Consider the following 23,449-nt stretch of genomic DNA (forward strand, 5'->3'; position numbering starts at 1 on the left):
GTTTTATGGGCCTTATTGATCCCTATTCTTGTTTTATAGACCTTTTTGGTCCATGTTCTTGTTTTATAGACCTGTTTGATTCTGGTTCTTGTTTTATGGACCTTTTTGAGCCATGTTCTTGTTTTGTGGGCATTTTTGATCCATGTTCTTTTATAGACCTTTTTGATTCTGGTTCTTGTTTTATAGACCTTTTTAATCCATGCTTTTGTTTTACAGACCTTTTTGATCCATGTCTTGTTTTATAGACTTTTTTGATCCACGTTCTTCTTTTATAGACCTTTTGTTTTATAGACCTTTTTGATCCATGCTTTTGTTTGATAGACCTTTTTGATCCATGTTCTTGTTTTGTGGGCCTTTTTGATACATGATTTTGTTTTATAGACCTTTTTGATCCATGTCTTGTTTTATGGACCTTTTTGATCCATGTCTTGTTTTATAGACCTTTTTGATCCATGTCTTGTTTTATGGACCTTGTTGATCCATGTCTTGTTTTATGGACCTTTTTGATCCATGTCTTGTTTTATGTACCTTTTTGATCCACGTTCTTCTTTTATAGACCTTTTGTTTTATAGACCTTTTTGATTGTGTTGGTTGTTCTTGTTTTGTGGGCCTTTTTGATACATGATTTTGTTTTATAGACCTTTTTGATCCATGTCTTGTTTTATGGACCTTTTTGATCCATGTCTTGTTTTATAGACCTTTTTGATCCATGTCTTGTTTTATAGACCTTTTTGATCCATGTCTTGTTTTATGGACCTTTTTGATCCATGTCTTGTTTTATAGACCTTTTTGATCCATGTCTTGTTTTATGGACCTTTTTGATCCATGTCTTGTTTTATGGACCTTTTTGATCCATGTCTTGTTTTATAGACCTTTTTGATCCATGTTCTTCTTTTATAGACCTTTTTGATTCTGGTTGTTTTATAGACCTTTTTGATCCATGCTTTTGTTTAACAGACCTTTTTGATCCATGCTTTTGTTTTATAGACCTTTTTGATCCATGCTTTTGTTTTATGGACCTTTTTGATCCATGCTTTTGTTTTATAGACCTTTTTGATCCATGCTTTTGTTTTATGGACCTTTTTTTATCCATGTCTTGTTTTATGGACCTTTTTGATCCATGTCTTGTTTTATAGACCTTTTTGATCCATGTTCTTCTTTTATAGACCTTTTTGATTCTCGTTTTTGTTTTATATACCTTTTTGATCCATGCTTTTGTTTTATAGACCTTTTTGATCCATGCTTTTGTTTTATAGACCTTTTTGATCCATGCTGTTGTTTTATAGACCTTTTGATCCATGTCTTGTTTTATGGACCTTTTTGATCCATGTCTTGTTTTATGGAGATCCATGTCTAGACCTTTTTGATCCATGTTCTTCTTTTATAGACCTGTTTGATTCTGGTTGTTGTTTTATAGACCTTTTTGATATATGCTTATGTTTTATAGACCTTTTTGATCCATGCTTTTGTTTTATAGACCTTTTTGATCCATGCTTTTGTTTTATAGACCTTTTTGATCCATGCCTTTGTTTTATAGACCTTTTTGATCCATGCTTTTGTTTTATAGACCTTTTTGATCCATGTTCTTGTTTTATGTACCCTTTGTATCCATGTTCTTGTTTTGTGGACTTTTTTGATACATGTCCTTGTTTTATGGACTTTTTTGATCCCTATTTCTTGTTTTAGATCTTTTTGAACCCTATATTTAAAATTGTTTTATGGGCCTTTTTGAACCATATTCTTGTTTTATAGACCCTTTGATCCCTATTTCTTGTTTTTGGACCTTTTGGACCCCTTTATTGTTTTATAGACCATATTTCTAGTTCTTGTTCTATGAACTTTTTGATACCTATTCTTGTTTTATTGACCTTTTTCATTACTATTTTTATTTCATGGACATTCATTTTTTGGTAGCAAATGTCTAGCTATTATGGAACATACTATACTTTGTTCAACTTGTGGATTTATATAGTAGCATGGTGTCCATGTGTCCATTAAGTAGGGGCAGCATCTACGCTGGGGAAGTGCGCTTTACGTAATGCGTGACTGGTGTGTGTTTATGTGATGTACCCCACTGTAATTCGGGACTTTGACCTGCGCAGGTCTTATTTAGATTGACAGATATGCCAGAAGGCCTGAAGAAAAAAACCAACCCGAAAATCTGGAAAAAAATTTAGGCTAAGAAGCCCCAAAATGGGCTATAAAAAAATAAGTGCGGAAATTTGGACAAAAAATATATCAGGAATTCCTGATTGATCCTGAAAACTTACATCCCTGAGTTGAACTAAGTATTACCATGATTTGACAGTTACTTGCTTTGTACAAGAGAGAAAACACACATAAACAACAGAAATGAATTGGACCAAGGAAATTGCTTTCATATTATTATTAAGCCAAATTGCAAATGCTTTTTAATGAAAATTGAATCAAAGTACCATTGGTAGTGATAAAATGATAACAAGTATGCACAACTAACATAACAACTATAATGTCCATTATCGTAACAACTCTGTATATCACAAGGTAATCATCCACTTAGTTTATTGTTATTTCTCCCAATATAAAACATATTTGTAAAAGTGACATACATGTATATAAATGTATCTTGCAGGAAAATGAGTTTTTCAGCTCAGATTAATTTGAATTTTTGTTGCTAACTTTCTGATCTATACTGATCAAACACACTCTTGGTACAAGTGTCAATAGGCTCTGGCAGATTTGAATATATTCAAAACATGTACTCAAATATCATAAAACTCTTTAAGATTCTCTGAAACATTTCATTTACGATGTATGTCACTTTTTCCAAAATCTTTGTAGGAAATGACAAAGAAAGTATTTAAAAAGGTTGTACCCAGATATTACTACTAAACATTACAAACATTAGGGATGCAAATATGCCAAGCAGGTCTGTGGTTCAAATCCTGGCAAAGAGAGGGTAAGATATGTAAACTCTCTGCTCATTTAAGGGAAAACAAACCAAAGTACCTTACATGCCTCATAAACAGGACTCCTCATTCTACTTAAATTCAGGGTTATTCCACAACATCACAGTGCACAAAATAAGGTATCCTAGCGGAATGTTAGGGTCCAAGTTTTCCAATCAGTGCAATGATCATCCCATTTCCTGAAAATCCCTCAGAAGAAGCAAAATGACTTTTTGGCTGCTAAATTGAACAATTTTATGCAATTTTAGTGTCAAAATGTTGAATTCCATTTGCAGAATGCAAAACATCTGACAAACCAAATTTCACATTTTCAATGTTCTCAATTGAAAAATAAATATCCATTTTCTGAACTCGTGAAATATTCTGATATACTGATAAAAACCATGTACTTTTTTTCAAAATTCTTCCCAAATAGCCAAAAGAACTTGGGCATAATTTGCATCCCGGCAGATAACGACATGTGAATTAGGAAGAGAGTACAACGGCAAGCTATGTTGATACTTAGGTATGATTCTCAAATGATAAAGAAAATAAAACAAAAATACTACTCCTACAAGTTCTATTGTACCGCATAATTGCATGCATTACACCCAGCATTGATTCATTTGATTTGATAGAATGTAAAATTGTGTTACAAATTTTTTATTGTTTTATATATTTTTTTCAAATCAAAAGCATTTGGATAATATATCTCTAAAATCATGCACCTAGAACATATAGTCACACTTTCATCAGGATAAAAAGATCATGTCCATCATTCTCAAAGTGTTATCCGTACAGTGCAAAAAATTGTTGACATAAAAAATGAACCATCATACAGAGTAGTGATATTCATAGGCTGTACCTATCAAAGACAAGTCCTCCTCTTGGAATGATCTGTAACATCTCACAATTTCCATTCGTTTTTGTAGATGCTTAAAAGTGGGTAACCTTACTGACAGCATCATCATCCCTCCCACTTCATCAAATCAAGATTTTGTCATCTGAAGAAGGATCATATTTTAGGCTTGAGATATGTTCAGTTTTCATGGTATGAATGAAACCTTAGAAGCCTCATCCTCCATGGTGGTGTACCACTCATACACTTGATAGAACTCTTCAGTCAGGTGAATACCTTTTTGATATTTCATCTACATGTTTTTAGTCCAAGTGTAGTTCTTTTTCTCTCAGCTACATCATTTTGTGTGTTTTTATCAACCCATGTCATTTTGTGTTACAACCCAAATCTTCCAGTACATGCCTTTTGTATTTGCGAGATTGAGAGATAATAACAGAATTCAACTGGGAGAACTTAACACTAGCCATATTGGATTGTTACACAGGGGACCAAAATAATATACCACATTCATTCTTTTGGCCAAGGCCTGAAATTGAATGTATTTTAAAACATGGATGATATGAAGGAAAATAAGCACCTATATTTGGCACAATACACAACACATATTGCAAACACATGATCAAAGCCAGGGATCAAAGTTTACTGGGTGCAAGGCAATAGAATCCTGAGGTACACATTTACTCCTCAATGAGTGACACACAAATATGGCAGAGTTCTAATATGGATGGTCCAATTTTATCAAAAGTTTTCATATGTCAAGAAGATATTTGGCTATGTAGAATAACTGCGACCATACAACATTTCTAGTTCACACAAAAACCCTCAAATTTTGAAATCAAAAACAAGCACAATATACATTTCCAATAAACAATAAAGTATGATAATTTCTGTTACTGCATATTTCTAGTATAACTAGCTACATACGTTAGTATGACTACATTAAATTCTGTTTATATAGTTTAATATGGTACAGAAAAATATATTGTTTTACACATAGTACTAAATAATTACAACACAGTCTGGCACAGTCTCCAAAGGGAAACAGAGGAAGATGGGAAAACACAACCGAGGGAATAAGGTAAGGAAAGACAAAGTGATTAACACAATGGATTATGGGAAAACAAAGCTAGTATGGGGACAGGGTAAGGAAAGACAAAATTGGTTATTAGTTTTAAGAGTGCAAAACATCATACAACTACTTGACTTGTCACAGACTGTACATGCATCATGTATGTTTCTCAAAATTACCAACATATCTGTAGTTACAGTACTGGTCAGATTGAAGCCACATGTTCCTAACAACCAGCTTGAACCATGGGGGAGTTTTAGAGCAGCTGTCTTATTTAATCCTGCTCTATAAGTGATGCCTGAAAAACTAGATCACGTTGAACTGTGCCAAAGTTGATGTTGTCAATTGCAAACACACATACAAAATTTTTCATTTTGAGATTACATTTTAAAAACTTTACTCATGAAACTTTTCCATTATTCTTCATTTATATAGTGACTTTCTTCTTAATACAAATCTGTATGATATTTGAAGAAAAAACAGAAAGAGTGAAATTTTTCAAGTTGTTTGAAGGCTGTTTCTGTGTACAAATTAATGCAAAATTTTACACGCAGGCCAATGTTTGGTACAGTTGCCTATGATCTGAACCGAAAGAGAATATTTCCGATATCACTTATTCTATTTGACTTGAGCAAAGATAAGACAACATTACTACAAAAAAACCTCAATTAACTCTTCTTTCTTCTGAGTCTGACCAGTACTATAGTTTAAAACCATGACCCATCACCAAAAACGATATGATCTTTAATTTTTCATGGGCTGCAGCAATAATTTGTTAGAAGTCTAAATGCTAACCTTATGGAAACACACCCGAGTCTTACTAGGTCAATGATTAGGCTAACTGGTTTTAAAATTTAAAAAGCTGCAATTAAATGCTAGCCTTTTTCTGAATGGAATGGAAAATATGGTAATACCATATGAATGCCACTTCAAACACTGGAATTCATTTTGTTCTCACCCCTCTGTGATACAAAGAGACAGTTCTACTCCAATTTCAAATAAATCTAAAACATGAGCAGTGTCATTTCACTCTAAACACATCAATCTTACCTATGTTGTGTATGGTTTTATATTCAAATCCTATATCTGTAAATTTATACAAAAAGTCATTGTGTTCAAGGAAATGTACAGAAAAATCTGTCGGTCGCAACACATAGTGGCGTACGTGAAAGACAAAATACATTTTCAAGCTAAACATTTTTGAAGGCTATGCTACTAGTAACGGAGTCGATACTCCCCAACTGTTATCTATCAGTGGCCCGATTCCATTTGAAATTGAAGTTTAAGGTTCAAACTATTAAACTGTATCTTTAATAGTTAACAAGGAATGACTATTATAGGATAATAGCTGGCTCTTAACCTATACGCTACTATGTGAAACGGAAAGTTTGGAAAATCACTCTACGCCACTATGTGTTGCGACCGACAAATCCACAAAACTTATATAACTTATATGTTACAGATTACAATACAAAGAAATCAACAAGTCCAGTTATATTAGTTACCCAAATATTTAAGCCACTTTTCTCTAAACATGTTAAGAGTTAACAATGTAGTAAACACATTGGAAGTGAATGGGACAGGTAGGTATCTGCATAGATCATGGTTACGTTGTTTCATAGCTTCATGTACCCAATAGTGACTTAATTCATGTCAGGATTGTGGTCTTCTTTCAGCATTTTAGCTCCTGATAAGCTATACTCGATGTGGTCTGGAATTGCAACACCTGAAACTATGTATGATCGAGCACGACTGATAATGCACAATGCAGGGGTGTGAGAGGTCACAGACCAAAAAAGAGGAAAATTACTAAAAAATGCTGAAAAACAGTGTAAAATCAGGGTAAAAACGCCAAATATGGGCTGAAAATAAAAGAAAATGCGTAAATTTTGCCAACCAAAAACGAGGAAATCAGCTGAAAAGAGGAACTCTCACACCCCTGACAATGAGCAAAAGGTCTGAAAACTTTCAATGCCCTTCTTACACTCGGTGGAAAAGATCAAATACGTCTGAAATCAGCTCAAGGGACAATCACTGCTCCAAGTCATTTTCAACTAGCAAAAGTTGATCATAATAGTTCTTAAGGTTCGTTCATACTACCACCGCATTTGCGATGCGTTGCTTTGCGATACCGATATATCGATTACTTTTGCCGCAACTCAACGCAACTCGTCGCATATCCAAGTTAAGGTCCGTTCATACTACCACCGCATTTGCGATGCGTTGCTTTGCGATTCCGATATATCGATTAATTTTTTGCCGCACCTCAACGCAACTCGTCGCATTTCCAAGTTGAAATGTATTTAACTTTATTGCGATATCGCAATGCAGTGCGACAACGCACCGCATCGCAAATGCGGTGGTAGTATGAACGGGCCTTTATTGTTACATTATAAACACCTTCTGTAAGTGTAAATGGATATAACCAGTTTCAAATGCCCCTTGTTCATATTTTAGGCACACATTTCCATCCTACATTTATGTTATGCATCAATTTTTGCAAAGATATTTGTAAAACAGTTTGTTTGCTTTAATTAAAGCGGATTCTCATAATTTCTTAAATCTAAATAGTAGATACACATTTTTGCTTATCCACAAATGCCAAAATCTGAGTTTAGGGTGTACTGATTTAGCAATTACCAATCATCCCTTTTAGAAAACAATCTCACCCCTGGCAGCTACTTCATCAACTGAGTTAGCTTATACTTCTATCTATGTTAGACAAAGTACATGTATGTGAAGTCTCTACTATACTAAAAACTATGGTTTTAATTATCATATCAGCAACCAGTGCAGATACAAAACTGTTCTTATTTCACTCCGGTTTTAAAACAATACATTTCAGATACATTATTTACACAAAGGAAAGTTGCGTAGTGGATTACATATGATACATTTATAACAAGTCAGAAACATTTTCTTTGTGGCTAGACGACCCTCCACAGCGCATAAGATCATGTACAACATGGAACATCGTAAGGTTTTGCCACCAACACCATTCTTGAAGCTGAATTTACACTCAATCGCTGAGTGACCAGCAACTAGTTTCAATCAATTTTTAAATACTAGCAATCGCAGCATTGATTCAAAACTCGCTAGTGATCGCTACCAGCGTTAAGTTGCTACTAGCAATGAAGCGATAAAGTTACCTTCAAGTCAACTGGTTGATTTTTGATTCTAGTGCTTGCTGATCAATCAGATATCGGCAATCGCTTTTCTTGTGATTACGTCAAAAAAACACTATGGTCCCAGCCACTGCCTACAGGTAAATTAAGAAATTCTTGGCCAAGCTGGAACATTCGCGTTGCCTCCATGTAGCGTACTAAGCGTGTATGCAATGTAAGGCGCATGTATGCTTTCTTCTGTACCATGCTATCTGCGTGTGTGTTTATCGCAGAGCCACTAGCATTTATAATGTTCAAGAATGTCCAAGAATTTACTTAATTTACCTGTAGTATGATATACCCTTAATGAACTCTTCCTCATTGGTCACAATCAGTCATGTGACAGGTGACCAAATGTAAATTCAGCTTGAGTTACTGATGATAGAAATTTGCAAAAACAAAGGACAAAATAAACCAATACACTTTTATACAGAAAAAAAGTTATATATGAAAAAAAAAGGCAACAGTTTCAAGGGTAACTATAATCTTATATAAAATGGTTGAGTTACCAATACAAATTACCTATACACGAATCCAACTTGACACATTCCTACACCTCACTGGCAGCCATAGCTGGGGCCTTCCATCCATTTTACGCAACATAAGTATCACAGGTGTGCAGCGTTTACTGCTCCTGTGACGCAGCCCAAGTGCTATGCGCTCTGATGCGCTCGCAATAGTGGGCGTCTTGGATCACAATCCAAACGAACTAAGCAAGTTTGGCGCGGATGGCCCCCAGCTATGGCCAACTTAATCCTGACCATCACTTGGCTCTTCGGATTCGTCTATAAGGTACCTTTCAATGTGACTAATGTGTCCATATTTTTGTCTCAGCAATCAGGCACTTACAGAAAGACTGCACTGCTCATTTGAAAATTTGAGAATACCACAATGATATAGGATTTTCCTGCAATTAAGAAGACAACTTTTATGGTCATATCATACCAAGCAATCCCTTCACACGTAACATTTTTGATGTATTTTTTTTTTATCTACATACAGTAACTCTATTTGAAAAGAAGACTATAGGCAAAATATCTCATTTTTGGTCATGAAAGGATGTACCTTCTGAGTACTGTTGCACAGCATACTTTTTGTGTAACAACACGATCGCGCAACCTACATGACCAAACACTGACAATTCTCTAAAGCTGTGCTTGCTCCATAGCGTGTGCAATTTGCGTAGTACGCTCAACGCAAATATCTGCGTACCCAAGTTGTCTCTCATGATCGAGAATTAGATATTTTGCTTATAGCTGATATATCGATTAGAAGTTGCTGGCTTGCCCAGCATAAATTACCAGTTGAACTCTCAACTTGAAAACCACACAAATCACAGTCCACAAACAATCGCTAGTAGCATGTGAACACTGGTATCAGCATTAGATCACAAGCCATTTGTCTTTATATCATCATGACTGCTAGTATAATACAGGCATTAGTATGTTTCTACCTCCAACAAGTGAACAGCTTATCAAAAGGGTACACCATTATTTCTTATCAAAGAGGTACACCATTATTTCTTTTATAGAAAGGATACAAAAATGGTCCAACAACCAATCTGAGAATGAAAGTTCAGTGATGGATAATCACTATGATTGGGTACAAATATGGTCAGGTTTAAAAATAATAATGGAATGTGTCATATTGGCACTGCTCCTATGCATGGATTATGCAACATTCATATATATGCTAGTTGTTCTACATTATTGGGTAAATCAATTAGCCTGTAACTGACAACCATGCTCTTGTTTCCTGACAGAGAAAGGGTATGATAAGTATTGGTTTCTTCATAACATTGTTACTTTCCATAATTTGTTGGTTAATCTGAATATCACTCAAATGCCTTGGATAAAATCTTGCCACAAATACAACCTTAATACCAATTTAATGTGTTTTCAGATTAGTTTTAAATACATTTTACATTTTTACAGACCTTTCAAAATATATAGTTTTAGTTGAATACATGAAAATACATATACATATCAAAAATTAGTTAAGCAGTCCGCATGCATATTATTAATGCGCATAACCATTCAATTGACCTTTAAGTGCAGTTTTTGCACACATTTTATACCAAAATGTTACTTTCAGTTTTTATACGTATGAATTTATGCTCGCCTAGCAGAAATACAGATGATATATCAACACTGGTATTACAAAAGGTGTGCTTTATCAAACAGCGCTGTCACACATACAATGCACTTTTTATACTACAGCTGTTGCATATAGTTATTTATATGGTGTTGCACAATAAAATTTTAGTGCTTTTTATGTGTAATATTAATAATGGCCTCAGTGTCTAAATGCTTTTTTTTTGCAATGGTTAAGGGATATGAAAATATACTTGAATTGGCAGTCACTTCATGAAACATTTACATATACACAAACTAGAAGAACAAAATGTTCTTTCATTAATGTTTTTATAAACCAGTATTGATATTGTTAATTTGGTATTTGTTGATGACTACAAGAACTATCATAATCCTTCAGAGATAAATGACATATTTGTCATAATGAGACAGAATTACCTAGGTGTATGTAAAAACAATGGTACTTGTACACTGGAAATCCTGATGTGCACACAAAGGCCTACCTGATCTTGGTGAGTACTGGCCAGCCAATCAGAACTTACGTGGTATACGAAAATGTACAAGCACATCACAATTGACACACTACAAAGTAACTCTGAAAGGGTCTCAAAAAGCCTGCACAGAATATGTTTATTAAACTGCCTATCTTTATGTTTAAGATACAGAAACGATTGATAAAGTTGTTAAATTGTTTTGTTCAACTTGAATATCCCTCTAACATTTTGTTGGAAATTTTGAACAAGGACATTTTAGATTAGGCCTTGTTGCCAAAACTATTACAGTAAACATTGGCCTACTAACCAATATCATCTTGAAGTTGTTTTGCACTTATTCCTACTGACACTCCATGAACAACTTTGGTCACTGCATAACTGTAAGTGCATTCCTCACCTATCATCACCCCAGATACTCCAAGCATCTAAAGACCAGCTTTTAGAAGTGATTTTGCTCAATTCAAATGGTTTTAGTCCTTGGCTGAAAATTTTGATCCATCCTCCTTTATTTCAATTGACAGTAATTCTATTTACATTTTGTCGGTTGCAACACATAATGGTGTACGTGAAGGACAAAATACATTTCCGTGCAAAACGTGTTGATACTCCTCCATTGATATCTCTCAGTGCCTGATTCTATTTGAAATTGAAGTTTAAATGTTCAAACTATTTTAAACTGTATAAAACTTATACATCATTATGTGAAACAGACAATTTGAAAAAATCACTCCACTATGTGTTGCGCCCGACAATTTCATATCACCCCTCTTTACAATTGAAGGAATGTTGCTAAACATTCACGAGGCAATAAAAAAGTTTGTCTCTCAAACATTTTGCAAAAAAGCTATGTGCTGTTCTTATTTTTGTCAGAAAAACAAGCAAAGTTCTACGCAGGATTTTAAAAAAAATTGTTTTTAGCCGACCTTTTATTTAAAAAAAACTACCTATAAAAAAGGCCCTTCGTGTAGGGCTACATGCTAGGATGGCTTCCACATACTTATGTGCATAGGTTTGAGAGATAAACCTTTTATTTTTGGCCTAACCACACATGAAAAATAGTATATTCACAAATATTTATACAAACCAACCTCGGTACCAAAATACACAACAACCTTTTCCCCTTTTGAATGTTCCAAGCTTTGATATAGTGAAAATTCTGCAACAAGAGATTACATGTTCACATGCATATATCAGTTGATAATAGTATGATAGAGATGTAGAGAATCCAGATATAATTACCATTCAAATACATATAACAAGTAATGTTAATGATATGTAGTGAAAAATGCATTTACCTCTTTCAGAAAAAAATAATTTACATTTAAACAATCGATTAGACCACACTACATGTAGAGTTGACCTTTGACATGACATGACTTTTGACAAAACATGACATTTGACATAATGGTTTGAAGCAAGTTACACAGAAACAGGTCTAGGATCATTACTCTACATAATAGCATTGACCTTTAACATACAATAACATAACATCACCTATGTCATGAGTTGTTTTTTACACTGTACGGAGCAGAAGATAAATTTGCCCTTTGGAAGGAAAGACTTTCCGACCAATGAAGTCTTGCAGTTGGAACAGTGGAAGCAATCTGGATTGGCATGCCAGAAGGTACCTTGGTGCTGGAGAAGTTTGGTCCCAGGTGCTATCTTCTCTCCACAGGTGCCGCATGGCTGTGTTAATATAAAAATAGGAGAACAAAAAATATGAGATGAGAGTGTATTGGTTAATGTAACATTGCAAAATTCCTGAACAAATTTAATCTATGGGTGGATACTAGGAGAAATAATCAACTCAAAGCAAATTGTTACGTTCACTTTGGTTTGTGTTTGGACTATATGTCATCTGGGCTCGATTTGACAAAGCGTTATATGACACATCGAAAATCTTAAACCTGTAGTAATTCCCAAAACCATTGTTCCATAGGAACAGAGTAACAATCAGTTTGGACTTAAAGGGCTTGTGTTGTAAATGTTAGTGGAGTAATTTACCATTGACTTGTCTCAGCCTTGTCACACATTTACATATAGTGTTCACTCTCTTCTTCTTATTTTCTGGCTTTATTTCTTTCTACCAGCTTGCCAATGTGTTGTGACTATCCTTCATTTCACCTCAAGCTTGGTAGTGACATCAGTGCTTTTACATGTTTGCGTTTCACACATGCCAACTAACCGCCCTTGTGTATATGCTCTGAATGATTAAGTTTGTGCATACAATTTGATTCTGCGACCAGGAAAATACGCACCTGCGTCATCACCAAACTCAAAGGGAAATGAAATATAGGTCTTTACCCGACGACGCCTTAGAAATGGGAACACTGAACACCGCTATTCGTTGATCGCATGGTCATCTCAAAACCAGATTCTATCCACAAAGCGTGTGTTGCGTGTGCACACGCCTGTCAAACTCACTTTATGTGCATGCATTTGCGAGGACCTCGTTTTGGTAACAAGATGGTGGATCCGTGCAAAGGGTGAATAGAATGGCAGTCTTACCCAATCCATGATATACTTTGATGGGTGGACATTTTGAGTAGTAAAATATGAAATTAGGTACAGTATACAAATATTAACTGTCTATGAGTGTGATGGTCGAAATATAATCACAAGGTGAAAGATGGATTGTTCCATTCCACGAGCCGGAATGGCGAGTGGAATGGAACAATACATCTTTCACCGAGTGATTATATTTCGACCATTACACAAATTTAAGACAGTTAATATTTGTTTTATATCACTCATGCATAAATTCTATTACTAAAATACTATTTAAGGTAGGAAATACATTTTTTTCATCAACATAACACCATGTTTTGCCGTGATATACTTCACATTTTGGGGTCCACCCCATAACTAAATCGGCGAGTCTACGAGTCAGCGCACGGCTTGGCGCAGGCGCACTACGGCAGAGCACATGATGGTAAAGACTATCACACGGAGAGGGTGATAGTAAAAATGATAAATGGTAATCAACCAATGAACTGTCTAGAATTTATGTATGAGTGATATAAAATAACCTATTAAACACGCCATTAACATCCACCTCTGGGAAACTGTCATACCAATAACCCAATCCAAGATGGAAATACAAGGGCCCATTTTTCATATTTTTTAATTTCATCTCTGACAACTAGTAATAATTACCGTATTAGTCCGAGTATAGTCCCACGCTCGAGTATAATCCCACCCCCATTTTTGAAAAATTTCAGAAATTGTAAAAAAAAAAAAAAAAAAAAAAATAAAAAAATTTTTATAATATTTAAAAACAAACAAAAAAAAAAGTCCCTGGACCTAGACCTAGATGCTAGGATCATTCATGGTTGACCTAAAAAAAAAAAAAAAAAAAAATTCAAGATATTTTGTATTTTTAATATGAAAATAGATAATTTGTATTCATGTCATACTCTATTAATGATTTAAAAATGCATTGAATTTGAATGCATTTTGAAATCATTAATAGAGTATGACATGAAAACAAAGTATCAATTTTCATATTAAAAATACAAAATATCTTGAAATTTTTTTTTTTTTTTTTTTTTTTTTTTTTAGGTCAACCATGAATGATCCTAGCATCTAGGTCTACTAGGTCCAGGGACACTCAACGCCGGAAAAAATAAACTTAAAAAAAAAAAAAATCGAGTATAATCCCACCCCCCAATTGTGAAAAATTTTCACATAAAAAACGGGTGGGACTATACTCGGACCAATCAACAAAAAAAATTCTCGGAACATAGAAAAAACTTGTGCGCTAATATTCAATTACACACGCAGTCTCCTGACTGGAACAAGTCTTTTATTTTTTTTGCCTAACAAGATGTATGTATACACCCTTCTAAGAAATTAAATAAAAAGACCAGTGAAGCCCTATAAATGTAACTGGCTATTACTAACTATAAAGTGAGGCAAAAATGTGACATCAATTTTTTAGAATATGTAAGAAAAGTGATCAACATTTAGAATATGTAAGAAAAGTAATCAACATTTAGTCTGCATTCCAATCCCCCTTCTTTAACCAAACTAGTTTCATTCACAGGGATTCATTGATCTTTTTGTTTGTTCCCTTGTATAAAAGGGTAACATACGCAATAATCTGTTACCTTTCCATGTTTCTGGTCATAACACTCAAGGCAGAGTGGGTGGTTATCTCTGGACACATATCTCTGTCCTCCTAGCTGCTTGTCACATAGCCAACAGCAGAAATGATCTAAATGCCAATAGTTCTCCTCAGCCTGGGTGAACTGTTCAGCAAATATCAGCTAAAAGAGAAACAACAAAGACTTGTAAGAAGAATTGCTAGGCAAATTTGAATATGCTATAAATATGCTGATAAAACAAAGGTCAAATATTTCAGAAATGATCATCATCCTGGGAAATTGCAAAGAAATTTCACAATCTGGATTCATACAAATAGGATAGGGTTAGTAACCTGTTCTTTCTTTCATACAAATTATATTCAGTTTCCTCTTGTAGTGAGCAATCGTTCCCCATTGTGTTATTTGTTCTTGTGCAGCATGCGTATCCCCATTACCTACTTCACTTGTATTATATTGGGGAAACGATTAAACATCAGTAATGATCTCCTGTACTTGTGTACTTGCGTAATATTTGTTTGTGTGTATTGTATACCTCAACTGCTTACATTGGACCCAGCTTTAACCACCGTTTATCAGTGGGAGCTAGTAGCCTAAGGATAGAGCGTCCGTCAAGAGATCAGAAGGTTGTGGATTTGAATCCCATGTCGGCACATTCCCTTGCTTTTTTTTTCAAGTTGGGTTGTGTGCTAGTCCGGATTTGTTTTTATTTGTTGTCTTGTTTAATTGTAACACTTTGGGTTGGTAAACTGTTCTTTCTTTCTTACAAATAGGATGGGCAAACCTTGTATTTTATATTTTTGATCTTGCCTGATCAATCTTTTTTTCTACATTTTCACCATTTATCATATTCCTTTACTATTTTTCCTGTCACACTTGTATAGGGGCTTAAAAAATTGAAAATATACAAGTACTGAGAAACGGGTGAATAGGGACAACGGGGTGAAAGAAAGGGTAAATAAGTGTACAGTTGGAGCTCATAATAATTACTGTATACACTCTGTAAGTTGAAAGAGCAAACCATCACTGTTTGGAAGATGATTCAGCAGATATGAATTGAGCTCAAATCCTTCAAACTTTTATCCCTATTCACACCTATTTTACGGTAGTGACTTTCTATGTCAGTTTCAACTTAACTAGCATGTGAAATCTTGAAGATCTACAGCCATCTAGTGTGGCTGAATGGAAATGTCATTGGTTGGGTACACATTTTGCTATACACTCAAGGTGATTTTCAGGTATGTAATGCAGCTCCCATTTCACTTGTGTCAAACGTTGATGAAATGTAATAAAAATCCTTCCTAGGCGACGAAAAAAGTAAACCCTGTTTTACCCGCCCGACTTACCCAGATTTTGAACAAATTTTGGAAAAAAAAAAAAAATTCCTGTACAAATAAATACAGACCCAAATTTCGACAATTTCAGGAACAATTTTTTTTTGTATTTCCCCAAATTGCAAATATTTACCGACTTTGGTGGTGTTTTTTGGTCGTTCCCAAAAAACAACAACCAAAAACAAACAAAAAAGCCAGACCGATCAACCCAAATTGAAAGGTCCGTCCGTCCGAAGAACAGGGTGTTTTTTTTGTCGCCTAATGAGACATTATACCCATTTTGTTGACTATTTATATACCTCATCACATGCAGCACATCTATTCCTGAGTAAGTCAGCATAATGCCGGCCACAGAAGATGTCGTCATTCTTGAAGAAGTAGATGAGATCCACCAGGAGTTCGTTACAGGTCTGGCAGCGGAAGCATCCAGGATGCCAGCATTTGTCTTGGCCGGCACGCTCAGCAAACACGGCCACATCACCACCACCCATGCCTTCCTTACAACGGGCACAATTCTGGAAATGAAAATCAGGATCATTCAACATCAATGTTTTACATTTAAAACAATTGTATTCACAATAATAGACTTGAAAAAACATTTTGAAACCCACAGCTTAATTCCCTGATCATTGTACCAAGCAAGAAGATATTCTGTTGTACGGAGGTCTACCTTATTTTCTAATAGGCAGACTATTTGCAGACATCAAGACCCCAGTTCACACCTATCTGCCTCCAGTGATTAACTACCAATTCTACATTTCTGTGAGATACCATTTACTGCAAAATCCTACCAAAATGTGAAGGTGTTTCCTCCTACTCCCTCACAACTTCATTCTTTTTGATTTTTATCAAACCAATCATGCAAAAGCAATCATTAAATCACCAAAATACTTCTGGATGTCTTCCAAAATTATAAGATAAAGAACATTTACACTGGGAGGATAAGAATGATCATGCCCTTTAGAAGGACCCTTTATACTTGCAAGTACAAATCATCCCTTGAAACAACACAATGAAACATGGAAAGTGAATGTCTCTACAGTGTTGATTTATGTGATCTTACACATTGGCTTCATGCGATAAATCATACATAAATCCTAGACAGTAAGCTAGACGAATGAAGTTTCAACGATCGCCAGAAACGAGATCAAGAATACAATATTAAGAGGCTCAATGGGACTTGGCACTATTAAGAGCTGTATGAGTTGTGCAGTTGAATCAATATCTAGAAATAGGTATAAAATTACATTTTGAAGAGGTTTTTAGGGACTTTCATTTTCATGGCTCTCAATTTGATCATCTTGTAGTTTCATAAGCAGGTAGACACATGTACAGGTAATGCTAAACATGATTATGAATTCAAATTTGCAAAAGTCAAAATATAAGATCAAAACTTGTTTTACCATTATTAGATATTAATTGATGCATAACACCACGCATCACAAACAGAGTATAGACATAAAGGGTCTAGACTCTGTTATGTTTGTGCATCGCTCATGGAAGGCAAAATAGTGTACCTTTCAGAACATTTTTGAAATAAGTGCCTGGCTAACATTGATTTATAGTGCATACCTGATAAACTTTGATTGAAAGTGCATGTTTATGCATGTACGTATTATTATGCTTTGATGAATCCAAGTGTGTGAAAATATTGGATCCAAAACATACTAATGATAAAATTGGATGCTTTACACCCAATATTTATTGGGCTCACTATTAGTTTTAAAATATTGGACTTGACTATGTCTCACCCAATTTTTAAAACTCATAGCTGGAATACTAATCATGAGCTCAATCAATTTTATATCAATGTGTTGTGCAGATAACACACATTAAGCGCTACTACGCAAACCTTGTTAAGGCTCAAGCTTTAATATATAAATTATCTTTCAATTTTGGCTTTTGCCGATATATGCAGGAGGTACACTATTTTAATTGAAAACCCTGGCAGTGGTGCTTCCTGTTATGCCCTTAGATAAGGTTGATAATCACGAGGGATGGTTCTGCGACTGTAAAACACCAAAGGTTTTTGTCGTCGACTTTGTAATGTGTCGTCGTCCAAATTCTAAAACAAGCGAAGAGTCTGACAATTGTTGTGGCGACGACAACATTGTTTGGTGTTTTACCATCGCCGGACCATCCGTCGTGGAAATTGAAAACTCCCTATTGTTTCTCTCTATCCAGGTGTAAAATGGGTCCTGTCATAATATAGTGCTGGGAAGGTAAAACGGACTTGTTGTGTGGGAAGAGTGGCAAACGCTCCCCCAAACATGTGTATTCAGGAGAAAAAGAGAAGGGGACTTCAGCACATGAGCATTGCTCCGGAATGACTTTACCTTACCTTTACCTACACTATTTTAGTGTCCCTGTGTGATAAACCAATATAGTGGATTTACGATAGCATTATCATACAGGGCAATGCTCAGTCCACACTCCTTAAGTCTAATATCTTTGGTCACAACTTTACACCTACCCATTTGGGTTTCTTGCCATCACCAGCCTTGCCATCGTCAAGTACACCCTCTACTACGTCTGTCTGCACACCAGTTTGGTCTGGTGGGGATGTTTCTTGATCATCTCTACCATCAGGAGGAGCTGTGTTGACACCACTCTCATCCTGAGATTTGATCAATGGTGCCTCATTAGCCAACACCTGAAAGGATAGGTAAGGAATATACAAGACACTAGGTTAATACAAAATTAAGGTTTTGACAATTATTACTTGATTACAATAATGATAGAGTCCTACCTCCCTGAGCTGGACGGACCTCTTTTTATCCAGATTTGTCTGTGAACAAGCTGTGTGTTGTTCATAGGGTAGTTTAATGCTTTGATTTAGATGGACATATTTATGTTGCATAGCAATGACGTACCATGTTTTTGTATTATTACCCCATATTGAGAAATCCTTTGTAGCCAAAAATTGAGCAATTTGTAGATGCAATGTAGAATTGTACATGATTAACTTATCAAGATTTTTCTGTCCAAGTTTAGCTATTGAGTGTGACTTTCCATACAGTATAATACGGTTTTAAAGGAACAGGATCCCAATTTGCCTGCAACAAAAATCAATTTGTGGTAAACTCTATGAAATCTATTACATCCATTCAGTCTCTCAGCTGTACACAGGAAGAGTTGTATACATTCAATATGTTAGATATTTCTGTGGCCTCTTTCCTTTGGCAAATTTTTACTTGTGCTTCACATGCAGCCAATATTTTTATTTATTTTGTTTATTTTTATTTAGAATTTTACATTTTGTGATGAAATGTCAATATGACAAATGTATTTAGACGGCAACGCACAAGCTAACTCACTACTTGCAAAATTGATCATTCGATGTGTACAAGTTGTTTAAGAAAACCCAAATGTTTAAAGGTGTAGAGCAGGTTGGTGGCAAACAAATGAAAGCAGAAATAAGTTAGTCCACATCATGCAATAATTGGATGTTTTGTGTGCAACTATACTAACAATTTAAGGCATAAATTGTATATACATGTGCAAAGTTATTGAGACATCATCACAACTTAAGGAATCTTCAACAATCGAGGCATATATTTTATTGACAAACCTTGCAACTGTATTCAAAAATTTAAGAAAAATACTAGCGCCCGATTTGTGCAATGGAAGTGCTTGTGGCCTCTTTCCTTTGGCAGGTTTTCATTATGTTCTTAATGTAGCACCTGTATCAAGTATCTCGGCTAACCAGCCTATTTCCTGCTGTAAAGGCATGTTATAACATACACTAAACTACCAGGTTTGACACTTCGTAAGCTTGCCAGTATATGGTATGGTTTTTGAGAACTGTAAAAAAAATCTATACTTTGTGGGAAAGAATGCAAGTTATTTTTATATATTAATCTTTAGGAGTCAAGTGTGACTTGATCTCCGATTGTTAAGACATACACTAGGATCCAGAACATGTTCATCTATCAGGGCTCAGTTCTATAACCCGATACAATTTGCACATTCACTGAATGACCTTTGAAAATTTGAGTACAAAAACTCATACTCTTCAACTTGAGGTCAAATTTTGCACTTTGATTGTTTAATTGAGGTTATTGAACAATGCCATTAGGATGAGGCCATTGTGGTTCATAGTGATAGCAACATGATCTGAATTTGGGTGTCCAATACCGGATGTAGAAGGAGTGTCTCATGGGTCAGTGGTTAAATGGCCTACCACATACACAGCAAGGTGTTGGAACTGTGTGGGTGAACACCTACATGTGAAGATATGTGAAATTGAGCTGCAAGAGCTGATTTATATGAAACCTACCAAAAGCCCAAATTTATTTCTGTAAAAAAGTTTCATTCTAATACTTATTTCTATGCCAATTATAGATTTCATTCCTATAGTCATCAGCATTTGATACAATCCAATAAAATTATGATTGAAAGTTTCCTCCTTAGTACGAATGCCCCATTTCCTCACTCTATAAGCCATGAGCTTCTCTCTTGGAACCTTTTCAGGCATTTGATATAATAACCTTTCCACAGCTGAGAATTTTTTCTTTAGTTGAGCTCTATTTTAAATGTGTTAACAATATTTTGGCAAAGGAAAATTACTGGCTTTTATTTAAATAAATTTAAAATTAGATCTTATAATTTCAATATTAGCTTGTTGTGTGTCTTTTACATCCCAAGATTAATTGCTTGTTTTGCATCAGTTAAAGAGACTAATGGGTTCATCTGTCATATTTATTAAGGGAAAGTACCCCACTTATTGTACATAAAACTCATATTAATATTGTAAGTGATCAAACAACCACCCAGTTCAAAAATAAAATGCTGATCTCTTGTATACGGGATGTAATAATATTGGGGTCACCATGCACACAATAAGCGTATACACACATACACAAAATGGCAGTGCAGTGCCTTTTGAGCATCAATTGATACGATTCAATTAAATCTAGATGGGCAGAGGGGAAGGTCCGTTCAATCGCTCACAATGTCTCCTTTAGCAACGACAAATTGAAACGCTACCATGCATGCATACAGTATTGAGTATTTACAAGGGGCTGCGATAGTCTGTTGTCACCATGTAAAAGTCTACTACTATATCTGTCTCAAGAGATATTGAAATAATACTAGGCATGTTTGTACTCATTTGAAATCACTTCATATGAAGATTAAAAATAAAATACAGCAACATGTATCATTTCAAATATTTTAAAACAATTATAATTTCATGATGCGTTTTGTACAGCTGCATCTGCATGAGATGGGGTAACAAACTACTACTACTATCCCTGGTGGAGATGAAATGTTTAAACCTCATCAATAATTTCATTACAAAGAAAAATCAAGAATCACGTCAAGAACTAGTTGGCTGCATTGACTAATGTGTGCCAAAGGCTTATTCCATTTGGAGCTATTTCTAGTTCCGACAATTCTCAATGACTGAAAGGCTAGAATATCATGTGGGTTTGTTTTTCTCTGTAAATTCAATACATACCCATTTCACATTGAAAAATTAGCAAATTTGTTGCAAAAATTTTTAGTTCTAGAGGGAAATCACACTATTAAAGATTCCTGGGGTAAAGTGCAGGTTAAGTTTGACACAATTTTGCTTTCCCCTTTTAATCTTGCCGACAACCTCACACTAAGTATCCTAGTATTAGACATTACCCATCAGACCTCAATATATATTTCTGCACTGAATACTAAACTCTACAACATGTTAAGGGTTTCAGTGAGCATCACAAATCAATGTGAACACTAAGTGGAGAGGCAAACAGAGTTAGTATATCTTTGATCATGTACTAACACCTACCAAATAGCGACCCTTTTCTCTCGAAAGTCAATTTCATTGCTAGAATGCAACACTATAGTAAGTGCAAAGAATATAAATGCACTCTACGATAGTGTCGCATTCTGCCAATGCTATTTGCTTGCTCTCTAAGACCAGTTATTGTAGAGAGTAGAGCACCTGTATTGGAAACGTTTAGAGTTGAAACTTCCCTCTTGAAGGCTAATGCAGTTGCATATCTTCTCTTCTTCTGTGTTAGAATACATTCTTACGTACAAGTAGCTATACCCTGTTTACGCTCAAGTTTGGTAGGTGTCGGTGCTTATTTGCTGGTCGCACACATCAATCTCATGCGCAATCGGAGTGTATGCACATGTATACAAGAGCAGTTTGTTGGTACACTTCTGGCGCAAACCATGTTAAAGTACTAACGTCACCACCAAATATGAGGAGAAACGTAGCATACAACTTCTTGCCCTTTCTAACAACTTCTTCTCCACTTACGAGAAGGGGATAATATTAGGCAATTCCAATTGAAATCCAAACTCCCCCTGTGGAAGATTTAACTATAAAGTCTTCCACATTGGGAGTATGGGTTTCAAATAGAAAAGATAATATTTTAACTGGAAGATATAGGTAAAGCCATATACAGGGAGAGTATGGGTTTCAAGATAATTGAAAACACATTCCATTTGAAAAACATACTCCCTCTGTGGAAGACTTTTCTGAAATCTTCCAAAAAGTCTTCCACATGGTATGACATATTTCAAATGGCATGGATCAGTCTATTACCTGTTGAACCTGTCCAATTCCTACAGCCTTCTCCTTGACATCTTTGACAAAGTTCAACATCTTCTCCTGTTCTTTCTCAGACATATTCTTGCACAGCTCTGGGACTTGGTCGTGTTCAGGAAGCTGCTTATGGATCTGTTGGTTACGTCTCTGTGCGCCCTCAGTGCCCTCGATTGGCTGGCTCTCTTTAGGCAACATTTCCATGTATCTCTTGGCCTGCAAAATTGATGAAAAAGAACAAAACAGAGAACCATTATTTATCTATCGGTGTTCTTAAAATACAACAACTCTCACAGAATACTGGTACTACTTAACCCTATAGAAATAGGGGTTGACTGTAAGTTCAAAGCATCACTTTCAAATAAATAAATAATGTGACTTATCCCCTTATGGATGCTCCAGGCACTACTGACAATGACTGAGGAAAGCATTCATTACAGTTAAAATATGGCAAGAAATACCAGAAGATGTCTGCATATAATTACATGCATACAACAAGATAAATTTTTGAATGCAGGAAACCTATACTTCTTCAGGCAGTTTCGCCCTGAACTCAGCTACCACAGGTATAAAATAACAACACAAAAATGTGTTCTTTAATGCTAAGAATACTCGAAATCACAAATTTAAAACCAATGATTTATCTCAAAATCGGTAAGTGTGAAAAATGACATAAACAAAAAATGCAACTTTTGCAGCACTGGTATACGAAAATAAGTATTTCACAATTGATTAAATGAAAACTACCCCATGCATATGCAATTTTCAATTATAGAAGACTGATTTATCTCAGTTGACAAATTATTTTCATACTTCTACTCAAATTTCAGAGAAAAGGTCTACAAGCTATGATCTTTGT

At 35.2% G+C, this 23,449-nt stretch overlaps 1 protein-coding gene across 1 annotated transcript in view; it reads right to left on the reverse strand.

Annotated features, from left to right (window-relative positions):
* Positions 1–2,386: 2,386 nt before the first annotated feature.
* The window catches only part of LOC140158810 (testin-like), a 102,463-nt gene continuing 81,400 nt past the window's right edge, over positions 2,387–23,449 (reverse strand). The window contains exons 4-8 of the mRNA XM_072182035.1: positions 22,591–22,806; positions 18,517–18,696; positions 16,343–16,558; positions 14,716–14,874; positions 2,387–12,292 (exon numbers count right to left, since the gene is read on the reverse strand). Of these exons, the coding sequence (XP_072038136.1) occupies positions 12,101–12,292; positions 14,716–14,874; positions 16,343–16,558; positions 18,517–18,696; positions 22,591–22,806 (963 nt within the window). The 3' untranslated portion in view covers positions 2,387–12,100. The remainder of the gene's footprint in view (positions 12,293–14,715; positions 14,875–16,342; positions 16,559–18,516; positions 18,697–22,590; positions 22,807–23,449) is intronic.

The sequence above is a fragment of the Amphiura filiformis genome, chromosome 8 (assembly GCF_039555335.1).
Source record: "Amphiura filiformis chromosome 8, Afil_fr2py, whole genome shotgun sequence".
Classification (NCBI taxonomy): domain Eukaryota; kingdom Metazoa; phylum Echinodermata; class Ophiuroidea; order Amphilepidida; family Amphiuridae; genus Amphiura; species Amphiura filiformis.